At 47.2% G+C, this 23,399-nt stretch overlaps 1 protein-coding gene across 1 annotated transcript; it reads left to right on the forward strand.

Moving 5' to 3' along the window:
- Window positions 1–1,521: 1,521 nt before the first annotated feature.
- LOC139346625 (cullin-1) lies at window positions 1,522–19,829 on the forward strand. Its single transcript, XM_070985796.1, has 22 exons — window positions 1,522–1,717; window positions 11,159–11,565; window positions 12,442–12,616; window positions 12,759–12,926; window positions 13,490–13,540; window positions 13,688–13,778; window positions 14,174–14,337; window positions 14,463–14,625; window positions 14,924–15,054; window positions 15,143–15,250; window positions 15,337–15,443; window positions 15,642–15,690; window positions 16,042–16,173; window positions 16,260–16,377; window positions 16,639–16,715; window positions 16,934–17,052; window positions 17,247–17,352; window positions 17,494–17,541; window positions 17,898–17,980; window positions 18,101–18,206; window positions 18,350–18,463; window positions 18,936–19,829. Exons 2-22 carry the CDS (start codon window positions 11,426–11,428, stop codon window positions 19,014–19,016), a joined length of 2,331 nt encoding a protein of 776 aa, XP_070841897.1. The 5' UTR covers window positions 1,522–1,717; window positions 11,159–11,425; the 3' UTR covers window positions 19,017–19,829.
- Window positions 19,830–23,399: the final 3,570 nt, after the last annotated feature.

Raw genomic sequence — 23,399 nt, forward strand, 5'->3', positions numbered from 1 at the left:
GCAGGAAGCTCGTTCCCCCTCCTGCTTTGATTCCGCTGACACGTCACCGCGCCCACACCTGAGTGGACCCGGTCTGCACGGGCCGTGAAACAGATGTGACTGTGACGCGGATCTGCCGGTCTGGAGGCGGATCCGGTGCAGAGTCAGCTGCTGTCTGGGTTTGTTTTCACTGGGATGACTCTCATGTTACATTAGCAGTCTTTGGCTAACACACACACACACACACACACACACACACACACACACACACACACACACACACACACACACACACACACACACACACACACACACACAGATTAAAGGACAGGGAGATAAATGTCAGCATCGTGCGTTCGTCTCAGGCATGCATAATTAAAATGTCATATTAGGTGACCGAAACAGCCGAATGCGCATGCGTGAGCGCTATTGCAACATCCGATTGTTTTGCGTCGCCATCTTTGTAGTCCAGTACAGACGCCATTGTGTGACGATGATGCCGCATTCGAGGAATCCTCGTCAGCTCAGACTTTTCAATGCCGAGTGCTTCCGAGGCGAGTCGATCATTGGCTGTTACAGATGTTGAGTCGGTTTATACTATTAATTTATAAATCACTCAGCATACAATAACTCTGATGATTTATTTTAACTGTTTGTATAATGCAATCATTGTAATTATTGACTTTTCATATCACCTGGGCTGCAGGCTAATCTATGATCCTCCATCAGGACTTGAATTATAGCAGAAAAGAGTTTATTCCACCAAAACCAAAGACAATGGCTCTGTGGGAAGCAAAACAATGTTCAGGGAAAGAAAAGTTTTCATTTAAAGTACAAGTAAACATGTAAAACAATTTACTTTGGGGGAATATGAGAACAGGAAACATAAGGATAAGAAAAAGGTTTTAAATTGTGATTTTAATATTGTTATTTATAGTTCATAAAAATATTTAAGATTTCTACTAAAAAAATAAATATTAGTCTTTGAAAGTGACCTTTTCCAGTAGGAATAAACACCTTTATTTTTAATCAATTATTCCAAAGCTTGTACAAAGACACAAAACCAAATTTCCAAAACATGAAGCAACACATTAGGCATAGCGGGAAACTGTATCAGAAACTTTATTCTGTAAGGGAGGTTTTTAGATTTTAGGTTAGATCTGGATTTAGACTTTTTTTAATGTGGATTCGAAAAACACTTGATTGATTCCCTACAGATAAATACGATAATACTGAAACTGAATACTGAATGTTTTACATTTTTATTTAGTATGTCAATCTAATATAATATATATATATATATATCAAAATCAACTTAATTATGGTTATTTTTTAATATCTCTTGCAAAATTCTGTAGTCTGAAGCAAAAACTCCTTGAAGCTGACCTGAAACTTTAAACAACCGCAGCATAACTTTGTAAATGTTGCTTGATGTGTTCTGTACGTTAACCGTGCACAGTGTATTTATGTCATCTCATTATCTCACCAGCCTCCTTTGTCACTTCATTTACCCATACATGTGCGCTTTTTTTAATAATGCTCATATTTCCGACAGCACCTGAAGGCAGCATGATTCGGTGGCTGCTGAGCTGATCTTTGTGCGAACGAAGCAGAGCGGTCGCAGTTAGCATCGGGCAGCAATCACACAGAGAGACGAAAGACGGCAGAGGAGACAGTTTTTCGGGCCGAAAATTCACACACACAACGATTATACAGTGACAGCGACGGCCTTAAAATGGTAAGAAGACGCTTCAGAGTTGTGAACGTTAGCCGGTGGCGCTGTTTTCTTATGCCAATCAATCTAGCCAAGCGCTAGTTGGCTAATGCTAAACGGTTAGCGAAGTGTTTTCCTGACTCATTATTGAGCAGCCCGAGAGGCTAGGCTGCCATTTTACACCAACAACACAGACACTTCGTCTGCCCCTGCCACTGCGGTTTGATCAGCCAAGACAGCATTAATCTTAAATATATTTCATACATTAAATGTGTATTTAATTTGATTATAAATGTGGCCCAGTAGAGGCTGTACTCGGATTTAAAGCTATTCCACCCAGCGCTAGGCAGCCAAGCTAACGTTACTGACAAGCTAACTGGCTAATCGAGCCTGGGAGCTAATGATGGCTAGCAGCATTGCGTAGCAGCGTCTGACACCATTCGCAGACCAGTGTTGGATAATCTCAATACATATTTTCAAAAGCGCTTAATGAAAAGCTTCGTCGTATTTTGTGGGGTGGGTACAGTGTCGTTATTTAGCATTTAGCTCGTCATTAGGCAGAACAGATCGGCCCTGTGCCGCTTTGAGTGAAGGATAGTGATTTGAACCTGACATAGACTCCCACACTCCTGGAATACCTGGAAAAGACCCGGTCCTCGTCACTTCCCAGGCCTGGAGATGTCTGGAAAATAGGAAATGCTCAGGACCCCTCTGTCGGAGGAAAGTGCAGTTGGTTGCATGCTGTCTGTTTTCTTTGATTTTAGTGGGGATAAACACAGTTTGACACACCTGACTGTTAACGTTAGTTACTGTTTGTAAATGGTTAACATGGATGAAGCAGTCACGGAAAAGTTGTGGAGTGTCTCACTTGACAAGGTTCAGGGACTTTGCAGACTCGTTAAATAATATTTTATCTTCTGTAGGCTCTTAAGCCAGTTTTCTCTAACGTGTCGTCTGTTTTCTCAGGGCTGCTGTGTGTTTTCATGCCATTGCTTACATAAATATGCATCTATGGAAGATGTGATTGTTTTGAATGTGACACAGGGCTCCCACACTCAAAGGAATACTGCAGAGAGCCCTGCTGTGTTAAAATAGTCATTTCCAGGCCTGGAGATGTTAGGAAACAGTTTAACTCCCTGGGATTATATTTTTAAATTATACTTAAGTTTCCCTTGAATGATCAGGGCCCCTCTGTTGGAAGAAAATGTCTTCACTTGCTCGCTCTCTCTCTCTTCGTCTTGACGTTTGAGGTAACATTAGTCGTAGTTTTAAAGTGAAAAAGAAAAACACCACAGTCACAGTTGGTGGTGGTCCTGTTGTCTTTCTGTGTTTGACAATGTACAGGAGCTCTGCTATTTGTCAAATATTTGGAGTTTTTAAAACCCAAACGTTGTCAATAATGTGTGCTCCAGTTCTCCAGACAGAGATCTACACTAATTAATCACTACATTTAGATTAAAATCTAACATTTGTATTATTGTATATTGGCGCATAAAGACTTATGGAAGAGGCGAAGTATACACACAGGCTTCCTTTAGATGATCAGAAGAAACATAGTCTTTATTGTGTTTCTAGTATGACTTGTATTCATTGATACATTAAAAGAGGAAAGAAAGTTGCAATTTTTTATGCAGTCAAATAGATTCAGATTCAGAAAAACTTCACTGATCCCTGCAGGGACATTTCTGTCTTACAATACAAGTTTCTCAACACACAGTTAGGAAGAAGGATAAAATACTTCAAAAGATAAAAAACAAAATCACAAACTACTACAGAGATAATGTAGCCATAATAATAATAATAATAATAATAAATGGTTAAAATGTGCAAATGTGTATGCGCCAAGGGTAATGCAAATGTGCAAATTAAAATAATGAATTTAAGAGCAGAGGTATAAAATGCATATTATGGTAGAAATGGTGATGAGAATAGTATAGCAGGGTAGGAGTTCTACTTCAGGAGGAGAGAGGAGTTATAGAGCTGAATGGCCATCAGGAGGAAGGACCTCCTGTGGGCTGGTCATGCTAATAGTGTCATAAAACTGATCCTAGACCTGTATGATATTGCAGTTTAAAGCAGATGTAGCCTAATAATAATGCTATCTTGATCATTTCTACAGTGATACAGATCATCAGAGGAAACGTTGTGCGAGGAAATTGGTTCATTCCTTGCATGAGCTTTATTGAGCCTAAGTGTGACTTACATTGAAATATTGGTAGCTTGCAGCCATTGAGATAGCATGCAGTTTGTCCTACGTGGCCATGTTAGCTGAATCCCCTTATCCCCTCAGAATCCACCTGTTTGAGTGGGTGAGTGTCTGTATGTTGGTGTTCACACAGAAAGAGCAGCTGATGTAGGACGGTAACTTTGCATGTACGCCGTGATAAAACAGCTGCAGACTTCATCCTCACACAGGGTGATTCAGAGACTTCTGCACTGTGGCTAAAAGCAGTAAACGCTCATATCCAGACTTGCATCTGCTCTGTCATATCTTATGGATGTATGTTCACACAAATAACACAAAAACTCCGACTGCACTGCTGCTCGTCCTCTCTCCACAGTTTCATGACACGCTGCTGTTATTGACGTTGTGGAAATGGCGGCGCGTCACATTTAAAGATTTTTTGTGTTGCGGCTTTGACAGGAATGTTGAATTTTCACAGGTTGTTTTCCTCAGTGATGTTTATGCTACATGGAGCACATGTTTCACCCGATCTGCCCTTTCTCAACATCAGATGCTCTCTGCTCAGCATCACGCTGGCATGCATGGCTGAAATCAGTCTGCGTTAGTGTTTGGCAGCATAAAATGACTAATGCTGCTTCTACGGCAGCGCTATTGGCGTATCAGCAGGATGTCAACAGACTGGTATCCTTAGAAACAATGTGCTTGTTGTTGTGTTCAAACCACATTCAGCGAAATCACTTTGCCCCCGACAAAGTCAAGATTTAAAGTCACGTCAGGTGTGGTTGGGCTGTCTTACCTCCTCCTCTACCCGGCCTGACCCGTCCAGGTCTGTCTGCTTAGCATGTACACGGTGCTGTGAAGCGACAGTGCTGTGGGCAGCAATTGTAAAGTCAATCCAAAGGGGCCGCGAGTCTCAGCTTGGCTGCTCTTCTGAATGCTGTGCAGAGCAACAGAAATCAAAAGCTGCTTACGCTAATGAAATGTCCTCCCTCACTGCCTAACCCGGCACATGATCGGTTTATGTACACACACACACACGCAAACACACGCGCTTAGCAAGAATGTCAGCGTTGAAGAAGTGTCCATCCTCAGATCCTCAGAGATTCATGCTTTTGTTTTGGTCACCAATACCTTTAAGGAAGGAGATCAGATCCTAAAATCAGAGTAACAGACGTGTTGTTGTCTGACTGCGCTCTGAAAGTGTGCTGGTGGCAGGTGCTTGTGTGTGTTTGCATGTGTTTTGCTGTGCTTTGCATTGTTTGTGTTTTAAATGTAGGGTATTAGGTTGTTGAGTCTGGCCGGGACGCACGGTGACCAGGGTAATCAGATTTACCAGGCTGAGCTTTTTTCCCACGAGCACCGCTCTCCCTCGCTTTCTTCCTCCCCGTCTCGCTCCACCACTCCCAGCATCCTTCCCGCTCAGCAAATCTCTCACACACTCGACTTCGAGGCGGACACACTCTGTTGTGGTTAAACCGACTGTCCTACAAGGACAGTAAAGACTTATATGGCGTGGGAGAGTAGAAACCAGCAGCTGAACGCAGGTGAGCTTTGTCTGCCTTCAGGTAAACAGTCATCACCTTGAAGTCCGAAAATGAAAATCTGCAGGGTTTGGACTCGTCTTGCTGCTGTGGACAGCAGACAGCAGGGTAAGAGCTGATGTGTTAATGTTGTTAACGTTTAGTTCCAAACTGGGTGAAATGGAAATATCAACTTTACTTTCCTGCTGCTGATTCTGATCGTTCCACTCAGGTCTCTGCTTTAAAACCTGTTTGCTTACTGCTTGAAAGTTATTGAGAAGATTTTAATGTAAGGTGGCATGAGGTCAGGGAGGGCTCACCGTGACTCAACGTAAACACAGAATATGAAAATGACGTTGACAATAAGATTGTATTTAATAAGCACGTTTTCCTCTTAATGAGATCAGTATCGGCACAGATATTGACAGGTGGCCATTTTGATTTCAGTGATGCATTCACACCGCTCAGCTCTAACCCTTCATTGAACTCTTGTTCTTCATTATTTGACGTCTGAAGGAGGAAAGAGGCGTTCAGTTGCTTCTCCTGGTTAAGTGATGGCATCAGACGTAAACAGGCCGATGGACTCTCAGCAGCACGTGTTGATGGACACCCACAGGCTTGCTGTTCCCTAAAATGAGTCATGACCTTTGAACTTTACTGCCTTCCTGTCGCGTGTGAAAGAGAAACGTGGCGACCATGGCGCCGCTGTTGACGGCTTGCCACGGGATTCCTGTTTCACAACAAACTTTCTAGAAACTGTTGCCGCCCGACAAGCCGTCCCCATCCTGTAACTCCTGCTCGCATTGCCGTGGAGCTGATTCTAGGTCAGATACTGCAGCGACACATATCTAATACCTTTTAGTGTGGGAATCTGAAATCTGATCCCAGTGCTGCTGTGAAGGGCACCTTTCTTTACCACCAGTGAATAGAAGCACCAGAGACACAGAATGAATGAAAGCTCTGCCTCATGTTGTCGAAGGGCTACTCGGAGGTATTGTCTGCCCTAGTTGCCATGGCAACTGCTGGAGCACCTCAGGTAGGGCCGCCTCTCCGAGTTTAACGAGGATCCGCCGAAGTCGAGCGGAGGCTGAAAGGGGTCTGGAGTCTGGGCCGAGCTGCGTGGGCCCAGCTCTGCGTCCGTCAGTCCATTCACCAGCCAGCATCCCGAGGCTGAGCGAGCCGACGCCGTCGAGGACAGGCTCGTAACACACCTGATGTCCCTGGGAGTCGTTCAGTGTTGGTAAAAGATTTTCCCAGATCCACGTCTCTGTTCCCTAGTCAATGTTCTGTGGCTCTTTTAGTGGTTAGCAAAAATGAGATTGATGTTTGACACCCATAAATGTGCTCTTTTAACCCCCGTCTTTGAGATCAAATCCGAATCTCAGATCTGTTGTGACGGTCCTCATTTCATGTGATATGTTAAAACACCGATCAGTGTGAAGATGTTCACACAGACGAGTGAGCGTGCATGCTAACGTTAGCCCTCTGGGCGGGTGTTGATGTGAGGTGTTGAACTCTGCACAGCTCCGCCCACCAGGTGCTTACATCCTGCCTGAGTGTTTTCACATGTCAATGACGTGACGTCTGTTGTGATGAATACAGGAAATCTGAAATACGTTACTTACAGGCAGAATGAAGAGATGTACGTAGACTCCATCAGAAATCATCACGTCTGCCCTGTTAGGAGTGTGTGTTGGTGTCTGTCTGCTGAAACCCCGCCCTCTGTATGTCTGGATTTTGCTGTGTTCTGGATGTTTCTGGGTGTCAGCCTTTGGGCAGTGGGTGTGTTGCCCCCAGCCAATGACAGCATGCAGGGTACGAGGATCACTTCCTGTGCTTGGGTGTAGGTGGACTAAATGCATAATCCTGCTGGAAGAATATAAAAAGGCTTTATGTCGCATATCAGTCAGCACAAAGAGCCACTGCTTGTCGTCACTTTGGGAATCTAGCTTCGGTCAGATTTCACCTTCTGCTTCAAGCCAAACTGTTGCAGCAGGTCGAGTACAATTGTAGTTTTGTATGGATGCATTTGTGGGAACGAGGGAAGTGATGCTGGAGACTGAGGTTGACGTGGAGAGGATGAAAGATGTGTGTGGAGCTTCCTGCCGTGTCGACGCTCGTCGTCTGCCTCGCCGCGTCTCGCCGTCATCTTGCTCACAGTGTAGCTAGAAGCAGTATCTGCATTGAAAATTGTGCTGCGCAAGAGTTTTTCTACAAAAGGTCTTTGGGAAATTGTTTTCCCAGAAAATGAATATAAACAATTATTGTTTCTTTCTTCTGCTGTAACAAAGTTGACAAAAATTACTTTGCCAACAGTTTAGATAACGCTTAGTCATTCAAATCATCAAGTAACTGAAAATGTCAGCTGTTCAATGGTCTCAGCTCTTCAGATGTGAGGCTTTGTTGTGTTTCTCTGTGCAATATCTTTGAAAATAGAATATTTTAGGGTTTTGGACTGTTGGTCGAGCAAAACAAGCAGTTTGAAGAGGTCGCCTGGGGTCTGGGAACTGGTGATGACAGTTTCCAGTATTTTCTAACAACAGCCCTGAGCAAAATCTTAGTAAAAGTAAACCTTAACCGTGCCTCACGTGACCTAAAAATTGAGTTTTGTTTGCAGTAAATGTCTTGTTTATTTGCTTCAATCACATATTTTCTCTGTTGTGATGCTGGAGTTGTTTTCACAGTGATACCACGATGCCGTCGGTCCTCAAGTCTAATTTAAGCAATAGTGACGTCACTCACCGTGTTCTGCTTTGTGTTTGGGGAAGGAATGTGTGGTAGACTCTAGAGCTGAAAAATTAGCCGAATGGTCGATTTAATCAGCTGCCATTTTGATAATTTTGCAGCAAAAAAGCAGAACATGACCCAAATCCAGTGTTTTGGTCTCCCACGTCTTCATCAGCAGCAGCGCCGTCGCTGAAGCCGCTCAGGCGTCAAGCGTTCGCTCATCGTCCGGCAGCAGCGGCCGGGGCTTGTCAACAGGCACAGGAAGTAAACGGAGCGAGTCAGTCAGCTTCCTCCTCTCTTCCACTGACTGACTGTTGCTGTTGGGTCGCGTCCTCAGTGTCTGGCCCTGGTAGCTGTGAATGACCAGTGACGGGCAGCGCTGCATGCCTGGTCCTTCTAAATATAGCAGCGCTGCTACATGTACACAGCAGTTTCTGCCCATACTCCCTCCTTTAGTCTGATTCTCTAACGCTGCGTTTACACGACAAGGCCTGAGCTCTGTTTTCCTTTTGAATGACTGTTTCAGACGTCATACCTCCATCCGGTACCTGTGTGTGTTTGAACACAGCATGAGCCCCTAAATGTTCATGTGTGTCTCATTAGTTTAACCCTCCCAACCTTCTGGTGGATTTGAAAGGCCTTTTTTACACAATTGCAAAATTGCCCCATTTGTTATAACCAGACAGCGTAAAAACTGAAATTATAGACGGAAATTTCACATTTCCGACGGTCCTTGAACGAATCTTTAGCATTGCTATGAACACTTCTGTTAGGTAAGGTATCCAGATCTGACCTTAAAATAGTCAGATTTTATCAAAACCTCTTTATTCTACATGTCTCTTTCCAAATTTTGTCAAAATTAAACCAGATCCTGTAAAAAAATAAAATTGTGCATCCTTTGGCCTAAAATGACTTTGCTGAGGTCACATGACAGCAGTTCAGTGTGAAGTCAGCCACAGAAGGCGGTTTGGAGCTCTTCCTGCGTCTAGCCACCATCGCTCCGTTCCCATGAACACACACTTGCATTTTGCAGTGAAAATTAGCCCACAGCGCTTTTCTTTCCTCTCAGCGCTCCACACCGCGACTGTTTCTGGAGACAGTGCAGCTGAATTTCATGACTCGCAGCTCCAGTGTGACGGACAGATACGCCCCCTTTTTGTTTTTTTGTTGTTTAAAATCTTTATGGATTGTCATGTAAAACACCAGGAGCAGCGTGGCGGGACGCAGCGTGACCCGCTGTTCATAGAAATACCTCAGAGAGAATACAAGCATTTCATGCATGAGATGTGCTGGACGTGAGGTGGACCTGCCGTGTGTGTTCAGCCCGTCACTCTGTCTGTCTGTAGCTCACACACTCCACTGATAAACCCGAGAGGTGTGTCACGTCTACACATCTGTTTGATATGTACCATGAATCCATGCGGGGCGTTTTGGAAATAAGATGTCTGAATGTTTCTTAACGTGTGTCACATGAGGAGAATGAGGATGTTCCATGTGTGTTAGTATGTCGGAAGTTAGTAAACTTCCACATGCAAACTTTTAAATTCTCTGCACTTTAGTGAACACAGTGACTTACCTCGAGCATTATGAGGTGATGTGCTTCAGGTTGGTATTTTAGATGTCACGTACATGTTAAAGAGTTTTTTTTCCCCTGTTGATCGGCCTCCAAAGGCCTCATTGCTTCCACTCTGCTTCAGTTTAGTAAAACGGAGAAACATGAAAAAGTTGAAGGGGGTGAAGGCTTTTTATTGGCACTGTATGCACAAATAATCATGTCTCTCACTCTCTCTCGCTCTCTCTGTGGCTTCAAAGTTGTTGATGCTGCAAACGTCTCCTCTTGTCCGGACGGTGGGGATGAAATTACAGCTTTCCGTCTGTCAATTAGCCTTAATGAGGTGGCCTGCTTGGACCGTCATCAGCGCCGCTGTTGAACAGCTGCATTTACTCGCATAGTCGTGTCGCAGTGATGAGCTGACCTCGTGGTCGGTGGGGGTGGGTGTGGGGATTGATTCACGTAATTGTGATTGTTACCCTCGGTGATTCTGAATTGATTCAGAGATGCCCAAAATAGATTTTTGTTGGAAAAGTACAACGTACAAAGCCCAAATCAACTGTAAGAGCGCAGAGCCTGGATGATGATCATGTGAAAGGGTCGGCTGCATTTTGGGTAACTTACTTAGCCTTGCATGAGGAAAAGGAAGTATTCTGTGGAGACTGGGATAATCAATAATCAATGCTGACGTTGCAGCAGAGAGGCTGTTCTACGACTGGACACATGATGTTAAGAACAAGACAGAGCACTCCACTGTCGTCACCAGCAGGCGATGCAGTGGACGACAAAATGATGAAGCCACTAAAAGAGAGTTTTGGACAAATGCTTGAAAGTAAAAACTGGCTTGTCATGCTCTAAAAGGAGGGGGACTGGGGACTGTGTCCACTGGACTGCTGAAGGAAGTCAGGGAGGTGTGGAAGTGGACTAATCTGTCATTAGCTGAGTGACGTCAGAGTCTGGTCAGCTGTGTCTGCAGGGATCAGAGCCAGGTTTCAGCAGGTAAATCCACGTAACCTACCTGCTAACTGCTAAAAGCACTGAGAACTGATGCCTGGGACGCACTGCCGAGCTGGACAGCACATCACGTCTTCTATGAAAATCACACCAGCAACATTACACCTTTCACTGCAGTCCACATGTCTGCATCTGGACAGAATGGACACGAAGAAACAGATATTTTTTTAACTCGACACTTCCTGTGTGCGTCTGATGATAAATGAAATAAAACATTGGTAGTTGGTGTCATTGTCAAAGGTAATCTCGATGTAGGGCTGCCTGTGGCAGCGCCACTGTGTGTGGACTCTGCAGCAGGTCAGAGAGGTAGCCGTCACGTACAGGTGGAGGTACATGGTGCGTCCAGGTGTGGGGCGTCTCTGGTTTTTGATGCTGGGATTTAATCAGTCGTCTCTGGTAATAACAAAGCAGTCAAAGATTGTTAATCAGAATGTGTTTTTTTTTCTGTACCTGTCCTCCTGCTGCAGGTCATCTGTGAGGCGTGCCAAAGCTTTTAGGTGGAGGAGTGGGAGACAGCGCCACCCAGGCGTGCAGAGGGGGACTGCATCCCATCTCACAACCGTCGACCAGCTACCCGAAGCGCTGCTGCCGCTGCCAGATGGACTGCGCACTCTGAGAGCAGAGCGAGTCAGGACAGAAACCAACCGAGGAGAGGAGCCGGGGGCCGACGCTCACCGGAGCAGGAAGGGGAGGACACTGTTCGGTAGGGAGAGGAGAGGACAAGGGGCTCCACCATGTCGTCAAACAGGACCCAGAACCCCCACGGACTGAGACAGATAGGCCTGGACCAGATATGGGACGACCTGCGGGCTGGCATCCAGCAGGTGTACACGCGGCAAAGCATGGCCAAGTCACGCTACATGGAACTCTACACGTATCCTGTGAGGGGGGGGCGGGGGGGGGATGCTGTGGGGCGTCATCTTTATGAGCATGTGTCTGGATTCATCCTTTAGTCACTCAACAAAGTGAATCCTTACATCAGTTCAGGAACTTCACATTGACTGGTTGTAGCTTTGCTAATATCTTCTGTAGTGAAGAGAATGATCTGGGTTCAGTTTGAACGTGTCAGCGTGAGATTTGGAAAGAGAAGAGCAGATTTTAGTTACTGTCGTCTGACTTTCAAGTATGTTTCATCATTAACTGTACTGTGTGCCAGTTCAGCAGACACCAACCCTGATGTCAGAGGAAGTGTTTATTTCAAAAACATTTTTGGGTTTCGTCACCGCAGTGTTTTTTAGGGAAGTGAAGATGTTTCTGCTGCAGTCACAGGTGAGCTGATCACTCCTTCAGTGTGCGGACATGACATCCACGGCGTGCTCGCGGCAGGAAAGAAAGGCTTTCTCTGAGGACACGTTTTGTTGTTTCACGCCCGCTCGTCCTCTGCAGCTTCCCTGCACTGAAGGATGTCATCAGTTCCCTGAAGTGCAAAGTGCACCCAGCCATGTAAGCTCAGAGCTGTAATCCTGTCATGTCAGGCAGAAGGAACAGCGCTAATTTCAGCTGTATGCAGCTAAAATCTGGCTTTCGCTGGTCCCCAGTTAGAGCAGCTTTGTTGTAGAGTGACGCTCTGTGTAAAGGAACAAGAAGCCCCTTCCTCAAATAGTTCATGACCAGCAGCGTCACTGCTCTTCCTCATGTTTTGTGTTTCTGAAGTTCAGAGATGCAGAGATGATTTTGCTGACACTGCTTGAGGAGAGCACTTTCTGTGATGTGTGCCTTCGCCTCGTTCATTCCTTAACTCCTCCTTCAGACATGTATATAACTATTGCACCAGCGTCCACCAGTCCAGCCAGGGCAGGGGCTCTGTGCCCCCAGCCAAGCCCTCCAAAAAGTCCACCACTCCAGGAGGGGCTCAGTTTGTAGGCCTGGAGCTCTACAAGCGGCTCAAGGAGTTCCTGAAGAACTATTTGACGAGCCTGCTGAAGGTGAGTCTCAGAGGATCATCACTGGACGTTAGCGCGTCTTTGTTTGCTTCAGACGTCACAGATGCTGATGCGCCCTCAATGTTTTACCAATGCTCTCCTCCCGTTTGTCTTCCTCTTGCCTCCTCGCTGGCTTTCACTCCAGGATGGCGAGGATCTAATGGACGAGTGTGTGTTGAAGTTTTACACCCAGCAGTGGGAGGATTACCGTTTCTCTAGTAAGGTCCTCAACGGGATCTGTGCCTACCTCAACCGCCACTGGGTCAGACGAGAGTGTGACGAGGGACGCAAGGGAATCTATGAGATCTACTCGGTACGTGTGAGCAGCCGCTGCTTTGTATCAGCGCTTAGCAGATGCTTGTGGGGCTTCACAGGAGGCGTGTTCGGATCTGAACGGGTGTTTTAGCCTTTAATCTGAACGCTTAAACACGCTCGTTCTGTGACATCTTGTGTCACAGAGCATGAAAGATGCTAACCCAGGGTGGTCATGGGAAGTGAAACTCAACGTCCAGCCAGGGACCAGCTGATGAACAGCACAGGTGTGACCTGTCAGAGCGTCCTCTGTGCATCAGCTGATCAGCTTCGTCTCTCATGTATTCATGCTTATGTAAACAGAAAGTTTGCTGTTGATAGAGCTTTAAGTGTGAAGCCTGCCCAGCGTTTCAGCTTCATGCTCGTGTTCACACAGCATCTAAGAGTACAGAATGAGGCCTCTGTGGTTTCCAGTTGGACCAGTGTCCTGCCCCAGTGAAGGCCTCTAAGCCCTGTGATGTCCAGGCTCTGTGGGGTTTTGGGGTCACACTGATCAAGAGTGGACTCGACCTCTGTTAACCTTCTCTTTCTTGTCCCCTCTGCGTCGCTGCCGTCTCCTCCCAGCTGGCTCTGGTGACCTGGAGGGAGTGTTTATTCCGACCCCTCAACAAACAGGTGTGTTTACTGTGTCTTCACAGCGGTGGGGTGAGAAACAACGAAGCTCCACAGCAGTGATTAAAGACAAACCGTGCACAGTTTAACGTGCACAGTTTAACCTGCAGCGCTGTGTGTCGCTGTTCAGATAACGTGTCTGTGTTCCAGGTAACGAACGCCGTGCTGAAGCTGATAGAGAGAGAGAGGAATGGCGAGACCATTAACACCAGACTGATCAGCGGTGTGGTCCAGTCTTACGGTAGGTCCATTCAGCAAAGACCACCTTCAGCACACTTCTACCAAAACCAGCGTCCCTGTTTGAAACTTTAGACCAAACCTGAACCAAGTGGACTGCAGACAGTCATCTTCATGTCAGGCCAGTTTCAGCCCTGCTGCATGTGTGTAACCAGTGAGACCTTTCAGTGTGTGTTCTGTAGCTGTGATCAGTCCTCAGCGGCCAGCGGAGGACGTTCATGTCATGCCTGTGAATATTCCATATTTCCAAGACAAACTGACAAAGTCCAGTTGCAAGCGATTGAATGCCCCAGACAGACATTCATGTCAGCCTTGATTTTAGGCCCGTGCTGTCCTGATAGATGGAAATCACCTCACGCTCATACCTGCTCTCCTGTCTCACCTGTCCTCCCTCTGCAGTGGAGCTGGGTCTGAACGAGGAGGACGCCTTCGCCAAAGGCCCCACGCTGTCCGTCTACAAGGAGTACTTTGAGTGTCAGTTCCTCACCGACACCGAACGTTTCTACACGCGCGAGAGCACAGAGTTCCTGCAGCAGAACCCCGTCACCGAGTACATGAAGAAGGTGGGCGTCTGTCCAGCTGCAGGGAGGGACGGAGGGAGGGATGGAGGGATGGGGGGATAGATGGATGGAGGGACGGAGGGAGGGAAACTGTGAGTGACTTGTTTCTTGTGCGTGTTCCCCCTCAGGCGGAGGCTCGGCTGCTGGAGGAGCAGCGCCGTGTGCAGGTTTACCTCCATGAATCCACCCAGGACGAGCTGGCCAGGAAGTGCGAGCAGGTCCTCATAGAGAAGCACCTGGAGATCTTCCACACCGAGTTCCAGAACCTTCTGGATGCCGACAAGAATGAAGGTGAAGCTGTGGTTTTGTTTTCGTGTGTTTGTGAGCTCCGTCACCGCTGACCTTCAGCAGCTGATGGAGCTCAAACTGAAACATCCAGCTAACAATTATTTACACACAGCTTCACACATTTAACTACTTCTTCCAATGCTGGAGGTCCTGATGGACAATAAATAAGCTGATCAGCTCAAAATATTGACAGGACGTGAAGGTTGATGTGATCAGACGGCCGTTCTGACGCGCCGCGCCGTCGACTCGCCGTCACCATGACGTTTCCTGGCTGTTAACGCTGTTGTGTTTCTCTTTTCAGACCTCGGCCGGATGTACAACCTGGTGTCGCGGATCACAGACGGTCTGGGTGAACTGAAGAAGCTTCTAGAGACTCACATCCACAACCAGGGCCTGGCCGCCATCGAGAAGTGTGGAGAGGCCGCGCTCAACGTACGGAGCGCTTTCTCTCTATAGCGATGCTGTTCTCTGTGCACAGATTCACGCTGATAACAACCAAAGATGTGTGTGTTTCTTCCAGGACCCTAAAGTGTACGTCCAGACCACCCTGGACGTCCATAAGAAGTACAACGCCTTGGTCATGTCTGCCTTCAACAACGACGCCGGCTTCGTGGCAGCACTGGACAAAGTCAGTAATCCCTCAGTGAACAAACATGTCCACGAGACAGCAGACAGATCTGATTGTAACGCTAACGCCGGTCCGTCTCCTCGCAGGCATGTGGTCGATTCATCAACAACAACGCCGTCACCAGGATGGCTCAGTCGTCCAGCAAATCCCCCGAGCTGCTGGCCAGATACTGCGACTCCTTACTGAAGAAGAGGTGGGTGATCTTCCTCCGCTGAGCTCCCGTGAACGCATCAGCATGCAGAAGTCTTAGAGATAGTCTAGAGAGTTTTTGTCTTCCTGTCTCTGAGGTCAGGAGTGTCCCATGGAGCTCGGGGACAGACACTCTCTGCAGTGTCCTCTTAGCCGTCACCACCTGAAGCAAATACAAACTGTGTGTGTGTTTTTTCTCCAGCTCTAAAAACCCAGAGGAGGCAGAACTGGAGGACACGCTCAACCAAGTGGTGAGACACGTTGACCTGTGTGTTCGCAGTGGACTCAGCTGACCCAGTTACTGATGTGTGACGTGTGGAGGCTCAGGACACCTGAGCAGCACATCCTGAGTCTGATACTAGTCCTATTAACGCAGCGCTCAACGCGTCTCTCGAAACCTTTGAAGACAGATGAAAATGATTGACATGATTGGACACTTGGACTCAGGGACACTTCAGAAAACTGCTGTCAGTGAACAGTTTGATTAGAAATGACTGATTCTGGTTTATTCAGTCCGACTGCTCTGGGATCAGTCCCGCGTGTATTTGTGTCTGTACGTCTGCACATACTGTTCGCTCATGAGGCCTCGTCTCCTCTCTCAGATGGTTGTCTTTAAGTACATCGAGGACAAAGACGTTTTCCAGAAGTTTTATGCCAAGATGTTGGCCAAACGTCTGGTCCACCAGAACAGCGCCAGCGACGACGCCGAGGCCAGCATGATCTCCAAACTCAAGGTGCGTCCGAGTCCGTCGCGCTCTGACAAACAGAGACCCTCAAACCTCCGACTGAAGCCGCTTCTCTTCTTCTTCTTCTCGTGCAGCAAGCGTGCGGGTTCGAGTACACGTCCAAGCTGCAGCGAATGTTCCAGGACATCGGCGTCAGTAAAGACCTGAACGAACAGTTCAAGAAACACCTGACCAACTCCGAGCCTCTGGACTGTGAGAGTGCACACACACACACACACACACACACCGCTGCATTCAAAGACAGAAGTGAATGAATGAGTGTGTGAGAGGACGGTCGTGCTTTTTAGGAAATACTTGAAGAAATCGAGACATTTCTGGTGTTTGTGTTGTAGTTTTGCAGCTTCACACGCTCAGACTTTAAATCGACCATATTTTAAGTGCAGTCTGGTGTATCAGCGCTCGTGAACAGATGTGTGTGTGAACAGATGTTTTCTTGCTGTGTGTGTCTCACAGTGGACTTCAGCATCCAGGTTCTGAGCTCCGGGTCTTGGCCTTTCCAGCAGTCCTGCACCTTCGCGCTGCCTTCTGAGGTGAGACTGATTGAGTGTCAGCAGCTTAGTCCTGTCTGTCTGAAACAGTCAGTAAGATGAGAATCTGCTCCGTGTTCTGACCTGTTTGGGCGAGTGCCGACCTGCCGATCAAACCCCTCCTCCAGCCGCAGACCTCCCACAGAACGTCCCCCTGAAGGTCCCCGGACCCCAGTGTGAGAACCACTGCTCTGAACTGTCCTCTCTGTGTCTTTCTGCAGCTGGAGCGAAGCTATCAGCGCTTCACGGCGTTTTATGCCAGCAGACACAGCGGCAGGAAGCTGACCTGGCTCTATCACCTGTCCAAAGGCGAGCTGGTCACCAACTGCTTCAAGAACAGGTAGAGCGTGTTTGCGGCGCGTTAGCAGTGTTAGCGCTGACGGGTAGAGGGCGCTGCGTCAGGTCTATCAGCTTCTGTTTGACGGGATGATGCAGACTGAAGGCTCGGTCGTAGCTGAGCTTTGATTCTCTGTGTTCATCTTAAACCTGCCATGAGTTCATACTGAGCCTGTTGTTTGTTGTTGTTGTTTACAGGTACACACTGCAGGCCTCCACCTTCCAGATGGCCATCCTGCTGCAGTACAACACAGAGGACAGTTACACCGTCCAGCAGCTGACCGACAGCACACAGATCAAAACTGTGAGCGCGACGCTTAAACACACTCTCTCTGTAGGACTCCTCAGGGGTCAGAGGTCAACTGATATATCTGTCAGGAAACAGAAACTGTCTGAAGCTAAACGTTTGATTTCTCTACTAACTGACCTTTTCCTTCATTATCAGGACATCCTGGTTCAAGTTCTGCAGATTTTATTAAAGTCGAAGCTGCTGGTGAGTAAAACAAAGCATCAGTTCAGCCTGAAGCTGTGAAACACACGTTTACCTCACAGGCTGTCAGTTCTGTCTCAATCTGAACACCAGAGGGCACCAGATACAACATTTACTGTGTTTATAGGCTGAAAACTTATTTTATTCTCCATCTAACCTGTGTGTGTTGGGTTTTTAGTGCTGGTTTGAGGTCAGTTTGTGACTCTGAGACGCTGCACTGATCCAGTGTGTCGTCTCCAGCCCTCCTTTAAAACAAAAGACTGATCACTCGGCTGTCTGTCTGTCTGTCTGTCTGTCTGTCTGTCTGTCTGTCTGTCTGTCTGTCTGTCTGTCTGTCTGTCTGTCTGTCTGTCTGTCAGGTGATGGAGGACGAGAACGCCAATGTGGACGAGATGGACTTCAAACCCGACACCGTCATCAAACTCTTCCTCGGATACAAGAAGTGAGAAACTGCTCTGACTTCCTGTTTTCACTGCACACCAGCAGAAACTCAAACGGCTCGATGAAGTCCGACGTGGTGACGCACGTTTGGTTAATTCACTTTACTTTTTCTCCACCACAGCAAGAAACTGAGGGTGAACATCAACGTCCCGATGAAGACGGAGCAGAAACAGGAGCAGGAGACGACTCACAAGAACATCGAGGAGGATCGAAAGCTCCTCATCCAGGTGACTGTTCACACCGAGACTCAAGATTCAGGCGTAAACTGGTCATGTCGGAGGTTCCTGCAGAGTCCGAGTTCCTCACGAGCTTTGAATGTCTTGATTTCTGTGAAGAGATGGAATAACACTGACTGTGTGTGTGTCTGAAGGCTGCCATAGTGAGAATCATGAAGATGAGGAAGGTCTTGAAGCACCAGCAGCTTCTGGCTGAAGTCCTGAACCAGCTGTCGTCTCGATTCAAGCCCAGAGTTCCAGTCATCAAGGTAACACACACACACACACACACACACACACACACACACACACACACACACACACACACACACACACACACACACACACACACACACACGTTTTATTTTCCAACTTTCATGAATATTGCGTTTGCAGTCTCATTCATCTCATTCATTTGAGCCACAGAGCTCCAAAATGTAGATGAATCCACCAATGAAAATAGTCCACAGCAAACGCCCTCCTGTTTCATTTAAATAAATAAATAAATAAATAAATAAATAAATAAATGAGAGACAGAGACAGGAAGTCACAAAGTACTGAGAGACGGACAGACACGCTGTTGGTTTTCCTCATTTAAATGATTTATTGACAAAAAGAAAAATGTAGAATGAGGCCAAGATGTGTTTAAAACTGCAGTACATCAGAGTGACGTTGATTTCCTCTGAATGGTTTTCTGCGTTCCTGGTCTCACGTTGGGTTTTGTCTCCCTCTTGTGGACAGAAATGCATCGACATCCTGATAGAGAAGGAGTACCTGGAGCGAGTGGACGGCGAGAAGGACACGTACAGCTACCTGGCCTGAACGCCGGCCGGCCTCCCTCCCTCCGCCCGCCGGCTCTCCTCAGTTTTATTTTTATTTGTTATCTTCATTTGTTTTTTAATTTTCTGTCTGAGTAATAAAGTGAGGATCCCTCTGAGTGGCGGACATGTTGTGAGTGTGTCGCTGACCATGTGACCGCCCTGATATGACAACCAACCACCAACCTGAGGGGGAGGAGGGTGTGAACTTTCTGCTCTCCCTTCAGCGATGAAGGAACAAACCCCTCCGGTTGAGACTGGGAAACCCCGTCTACACGCTCGCCTGTCCCGTCCCATCTGTAGGACTCAAACGCACACACTCAAACACACACACACACACAAACACACACTTCCCTGTTGTCATATTGTAAATAACAACCACAGACTCTAAGAGGAAAAAACAAACCCTACTCCCTTCTTTACATAGCGCAAATGTAATAAATTTAGCCAACAGCCAATCAGAGGAGAGCCGCATCCAAAGGTTTCTGCATGCTACTGCCTACCTGCACCACAGTGACCATGAAAAGATTACAAGTTAAAATAAAAGTCGAGTCACTGGGCAGCCGACGCAGTCCACCGTACGACTACACGAAATCAACGCTGGTCCTGTAAATTAAAGTCTGCGACTGAACCAGAGGACGAGGTGGTGAGTTTCGAGCCGCCATGACGCTTCTTTATCTGCTGAAGTTGTCTCTTTTGGTTTGAGGTCGGCCGGGTTCGTGCAGGAGGCCTGTTTCATTTCTGAACGGTGGACATTTGTATAGTGTGGTTCATTTTCTAAATGTGTGATAAATAAAACAAGGAAAGATTTCTCTAACGCTGGTGTCCTCGAGACTCTGTTCACACCCGAGCCATCATCATCATCATCATCATCATCACCACCACCAAAATTTGGTGTTTTTCAACCCAGACCCTGTTTCCTGCTGGCTGGTTTCCTCGCTCTCATTCTTTTGAAAAAAAACACGTCTGGGTTGAAAAATGTTTCCCTCCAAGTATATATTTTTAATGTGTAGCTGTTTTATTTTGAAAAGCAGAAAGAGGAAGTGAGATTCGCTCTGACGTGTCATTCTGCTTCCGGTGTGACGTCGGTCTGTTACAGGTGTTCACAACAAATCCACCACAGCTCCTCCAGGAAACACTGAGGAAACCTGGAGAGGTGAAGTTTGTACTGAACAGCCTTTAATATCTGAAGAAATCCACGCGATTAGTCTTAAATTAGCTTCAACTGAACGATAAATAACTAACTGAGCACGTGAGGGCAGTAAGTTAAACCTAAACCTTTAACCTGGTTTTGTGAAAAATTACCTTCCGTTTACGGGATTATTGCCGTAACCGGAAGATTATTTTTACTTCCGGGTTCAGACTCGAACGGTCTCCCTGCGGGCCGTCTCTGTACGTAACTTCGTTTAAATTTCATGTCAAACATCGTTAGAAAACAGATTCTTGTGGTTCCACTGATACGAACCATTTCCACACAGAACCAACGCGAGCGACCAACAAACGGTTACAGGTTTGAGGAAACTCACCTGAAGTCTGACAGCAAAGTTCTCAACCAATCATCGTCCGGTTACATCAGCAAATATCCAGGAGATCCAATCCAGCGAAACACTTCGTCCAAAACACTTTGATAATCCACGAAAAGATGGTTTCAAAACAGCCGACAGACGCGCTGACCTTCCAGGTTTTGTTAGCTCCAGTTAGCATAGGACGCCAAACATTTACTTCAAAATGACCGCCGCAGTGCGACCCTTTTGATTGACACCTCATTTGACCAATTAGAGTCTTTAACGTCATGCCCACAGCCACAGTAGCCAATAAAAACTCAGAAAAGCTAGTACTTCCTGTTTTCCTGTAAAGATCGGGCCAATTGCAACCGATTGTGCAGATGACTGACGCTTCGTACAGCCAATGAAATCCTGGAAACGAGGCTTTACAGCATCAGTGAATAATTTACGGCTAAATTAAGGAATTCAACACATTTCACAGGGTTTGACAGGATACCCTGAAAATAAAAACATGTTGACTAAAACTAATCAGGTATAAAAAAACTTGAAGAGCAGTTAGTAATCACGCAGAGAACAGCAAGCCATTTATAATACTTTAATCTGCATCACTTCGAACAACAAAATCCCTGTAAACATTACAAAATCAGCACCTGTGTCATCAGAGGAAAAAAGTGGTCCTGGTTTGACAAGAAGAGTGAAACGTCCGACGCAGGCGGACGTCTGAAGCCAAAGGTAAGCTGCAGCCAGGGCGGGAAACTCTGCACGAGTGCCTCTGCTTCACACGAACTCATGTTCCAACACTTTGACAAACCTGCAGAGGCTTCAAAGCTCTGATTTGTTCCTGATTGGCTCTTACTTTGTTACCCAGCCCTCCAATCACAGATGACACGCAGCCGCCGACCTTTGAGAGCTGCTGGTTCGTAATTAGTCTTCAACATCAGTGAGTCTGTAAAGAAACTCACAGGAGCTGATTTCACCGGGGGACATGAAAACAGCTGCTGACGAGTTCGTCTGGGGTGGAAAAAGCTGAGAATCACTGGTTTAAGGTGGTCCTTAAATGCATCCACGCTGTGGGGAGGTCAGGGACGCAGGAAGGCTCAACTGAGTCAGCAGTAAAAACCAAAGGGTTCCTGCACACGTCTGTTTGAGACGTTCATCAGATTGTGTTTTCATGCACACGAACGTCACCAGCTGACGGATCGAAGCCAAAGTCCCGTTCAGGACATGTGCAGGAACCCTGCGAGTGAAGCACCGAGTTCCAGAGCCCCTGAAGTCTTTCATCCATCGACTGCAGACGCCACAGCAGCACGAGACGTCCCCCCCGTCCGTCTCCGTGAAGCGTGCAATAAATTACAGGCATGAAGTCAAAAGGTGGCGCTCGAACAGGAACGTCTCCTCAGCGGGAGCAAAGAAAAGAGAAAAGACAGGCTGGTATTGCTTCAAGTCGGCCGGACGCCGGGCCGAGAGGCTGCGGGAGTCTTCTGAGCACCAGAATTCACATCAGAAAAGACGGAGAGTCAAAGTGTGATTGTTGTACGTTTTCAAAGGCTTATTTAACAAGAGGACACGACACTGATTGGACATCACGTGGAGGAGGCAGTACAGGCGCTGGAGGTCCTCCACAGGGAGCACCAGACAGACGGGAGGAGGGAGGAGTCCCAGAGGACCCTGAAAACGTCTTCATCATGCAGACAGTGGGACAGACGGGACCAATGAGTGTTCTGTTAGGGACTCAAGGCACAGCAGAGCGTGGGACACCGCAGGGTTAAGACGCCTCAGCACTGATTCATGTTCTACGAAGAGCTCCACTCGTACTGACGTCACTCGAACGAGCGTCTGACGCCGCTTTCCACTCATTTCACGAGGAAACGCTGAACTGTCTCTGGTTCAGCTGCTCACAGGAGACAATCAGCTGCCGTCTCACAGGAAAGCGAAGCTCATGATCAGTCGAGCAGGACTGAGGGACAATCATCACCAGGAAGGAGCTTAAACAGATCAAACGTCATTTTATACAGAGACACCTGGAAATCTGGGAAACAACGTGTTGACCTGAGCTTGAGTTCATTCTGACTCTGGAAACTGAAACAATTCGTTTGTTCTGGAGCTTCAGACGAGCTGAAACAAGTCGATGGACAGAAAAGCGACGACTGATTCATCAGATTGGTCAATGAGACATGAGGGCGTCAGACACTGAGGACGCCACGGGGGGAAGCTGTGATGGACATTTTCCTTCAAGTGTTGAGTTAGTTTATCAGATCTGAAGCTGAAACAAAGTGAGTCGATCTTTCAAAAGACTGAAAATTCAGTTTCAATCACTGATTGTTTGGCTGCCAAAGATCTGCTGCGTTTGGGAGTTTTCCACCATTTTCAACTGAATCTTTTTGGCTTCTGGAGCCGCTGATTCCAACAAACCACAGGAAGGATTTCTGAGCCGAACTCCAGATCCTGTGTGAACAAGTTTCAGCTCCACGAAGACTGAAACTCTGATTCCAGATCAGCACTTTGAACGTAGATAATTGAGTGACATCAGTTCTGTAATGATGACTGAAAACGACCCGACGTGACGCAGAGACGTGGGAAACGAAGCGGGCGGGTCAGTGTGAGTGGAGCCGAGCGTCAGAGGAGAACATGAACCAAAAGCTTCGTCGGCGTCCGCGTGGTTTGATTGAGTTTGGTAAAAGCAGCGCTGCTTGGCGAGGAGACAGCGAACGTTCACGACAGGAAACTCAAACTCCACCCAGACGTCAAGCTTCGAGGTGTCCGTCTGCGGCCCAGTTTCCCGCGGCGGTGAAGTAGCGCTGGTTCTGTTTTCACATTAGCACCTGAAGCAGAGGCGGCGTCACAAAGCAGAGTCGTCTCCAGCTCCAAAAACGTGGAGGCAG

Source organism: Chaetodon trifascialis, chromosome 18 (genome assembly GCF_039877785.1).
Source record: "Chaetodon trifascialis isolate fChaTrf1 chromosome 18, fChaTrf1.hap1, whole genome shotgun sequence".
In the NCBI taxonomy this organism is placed as follows: domain Eukaryota; kingdom Metazoa; phylum Chordata; class Actinopteri; order Chaetodontiformes; family Chaetodontidae; genus Chaetodon; species Chaetodon trifascialis.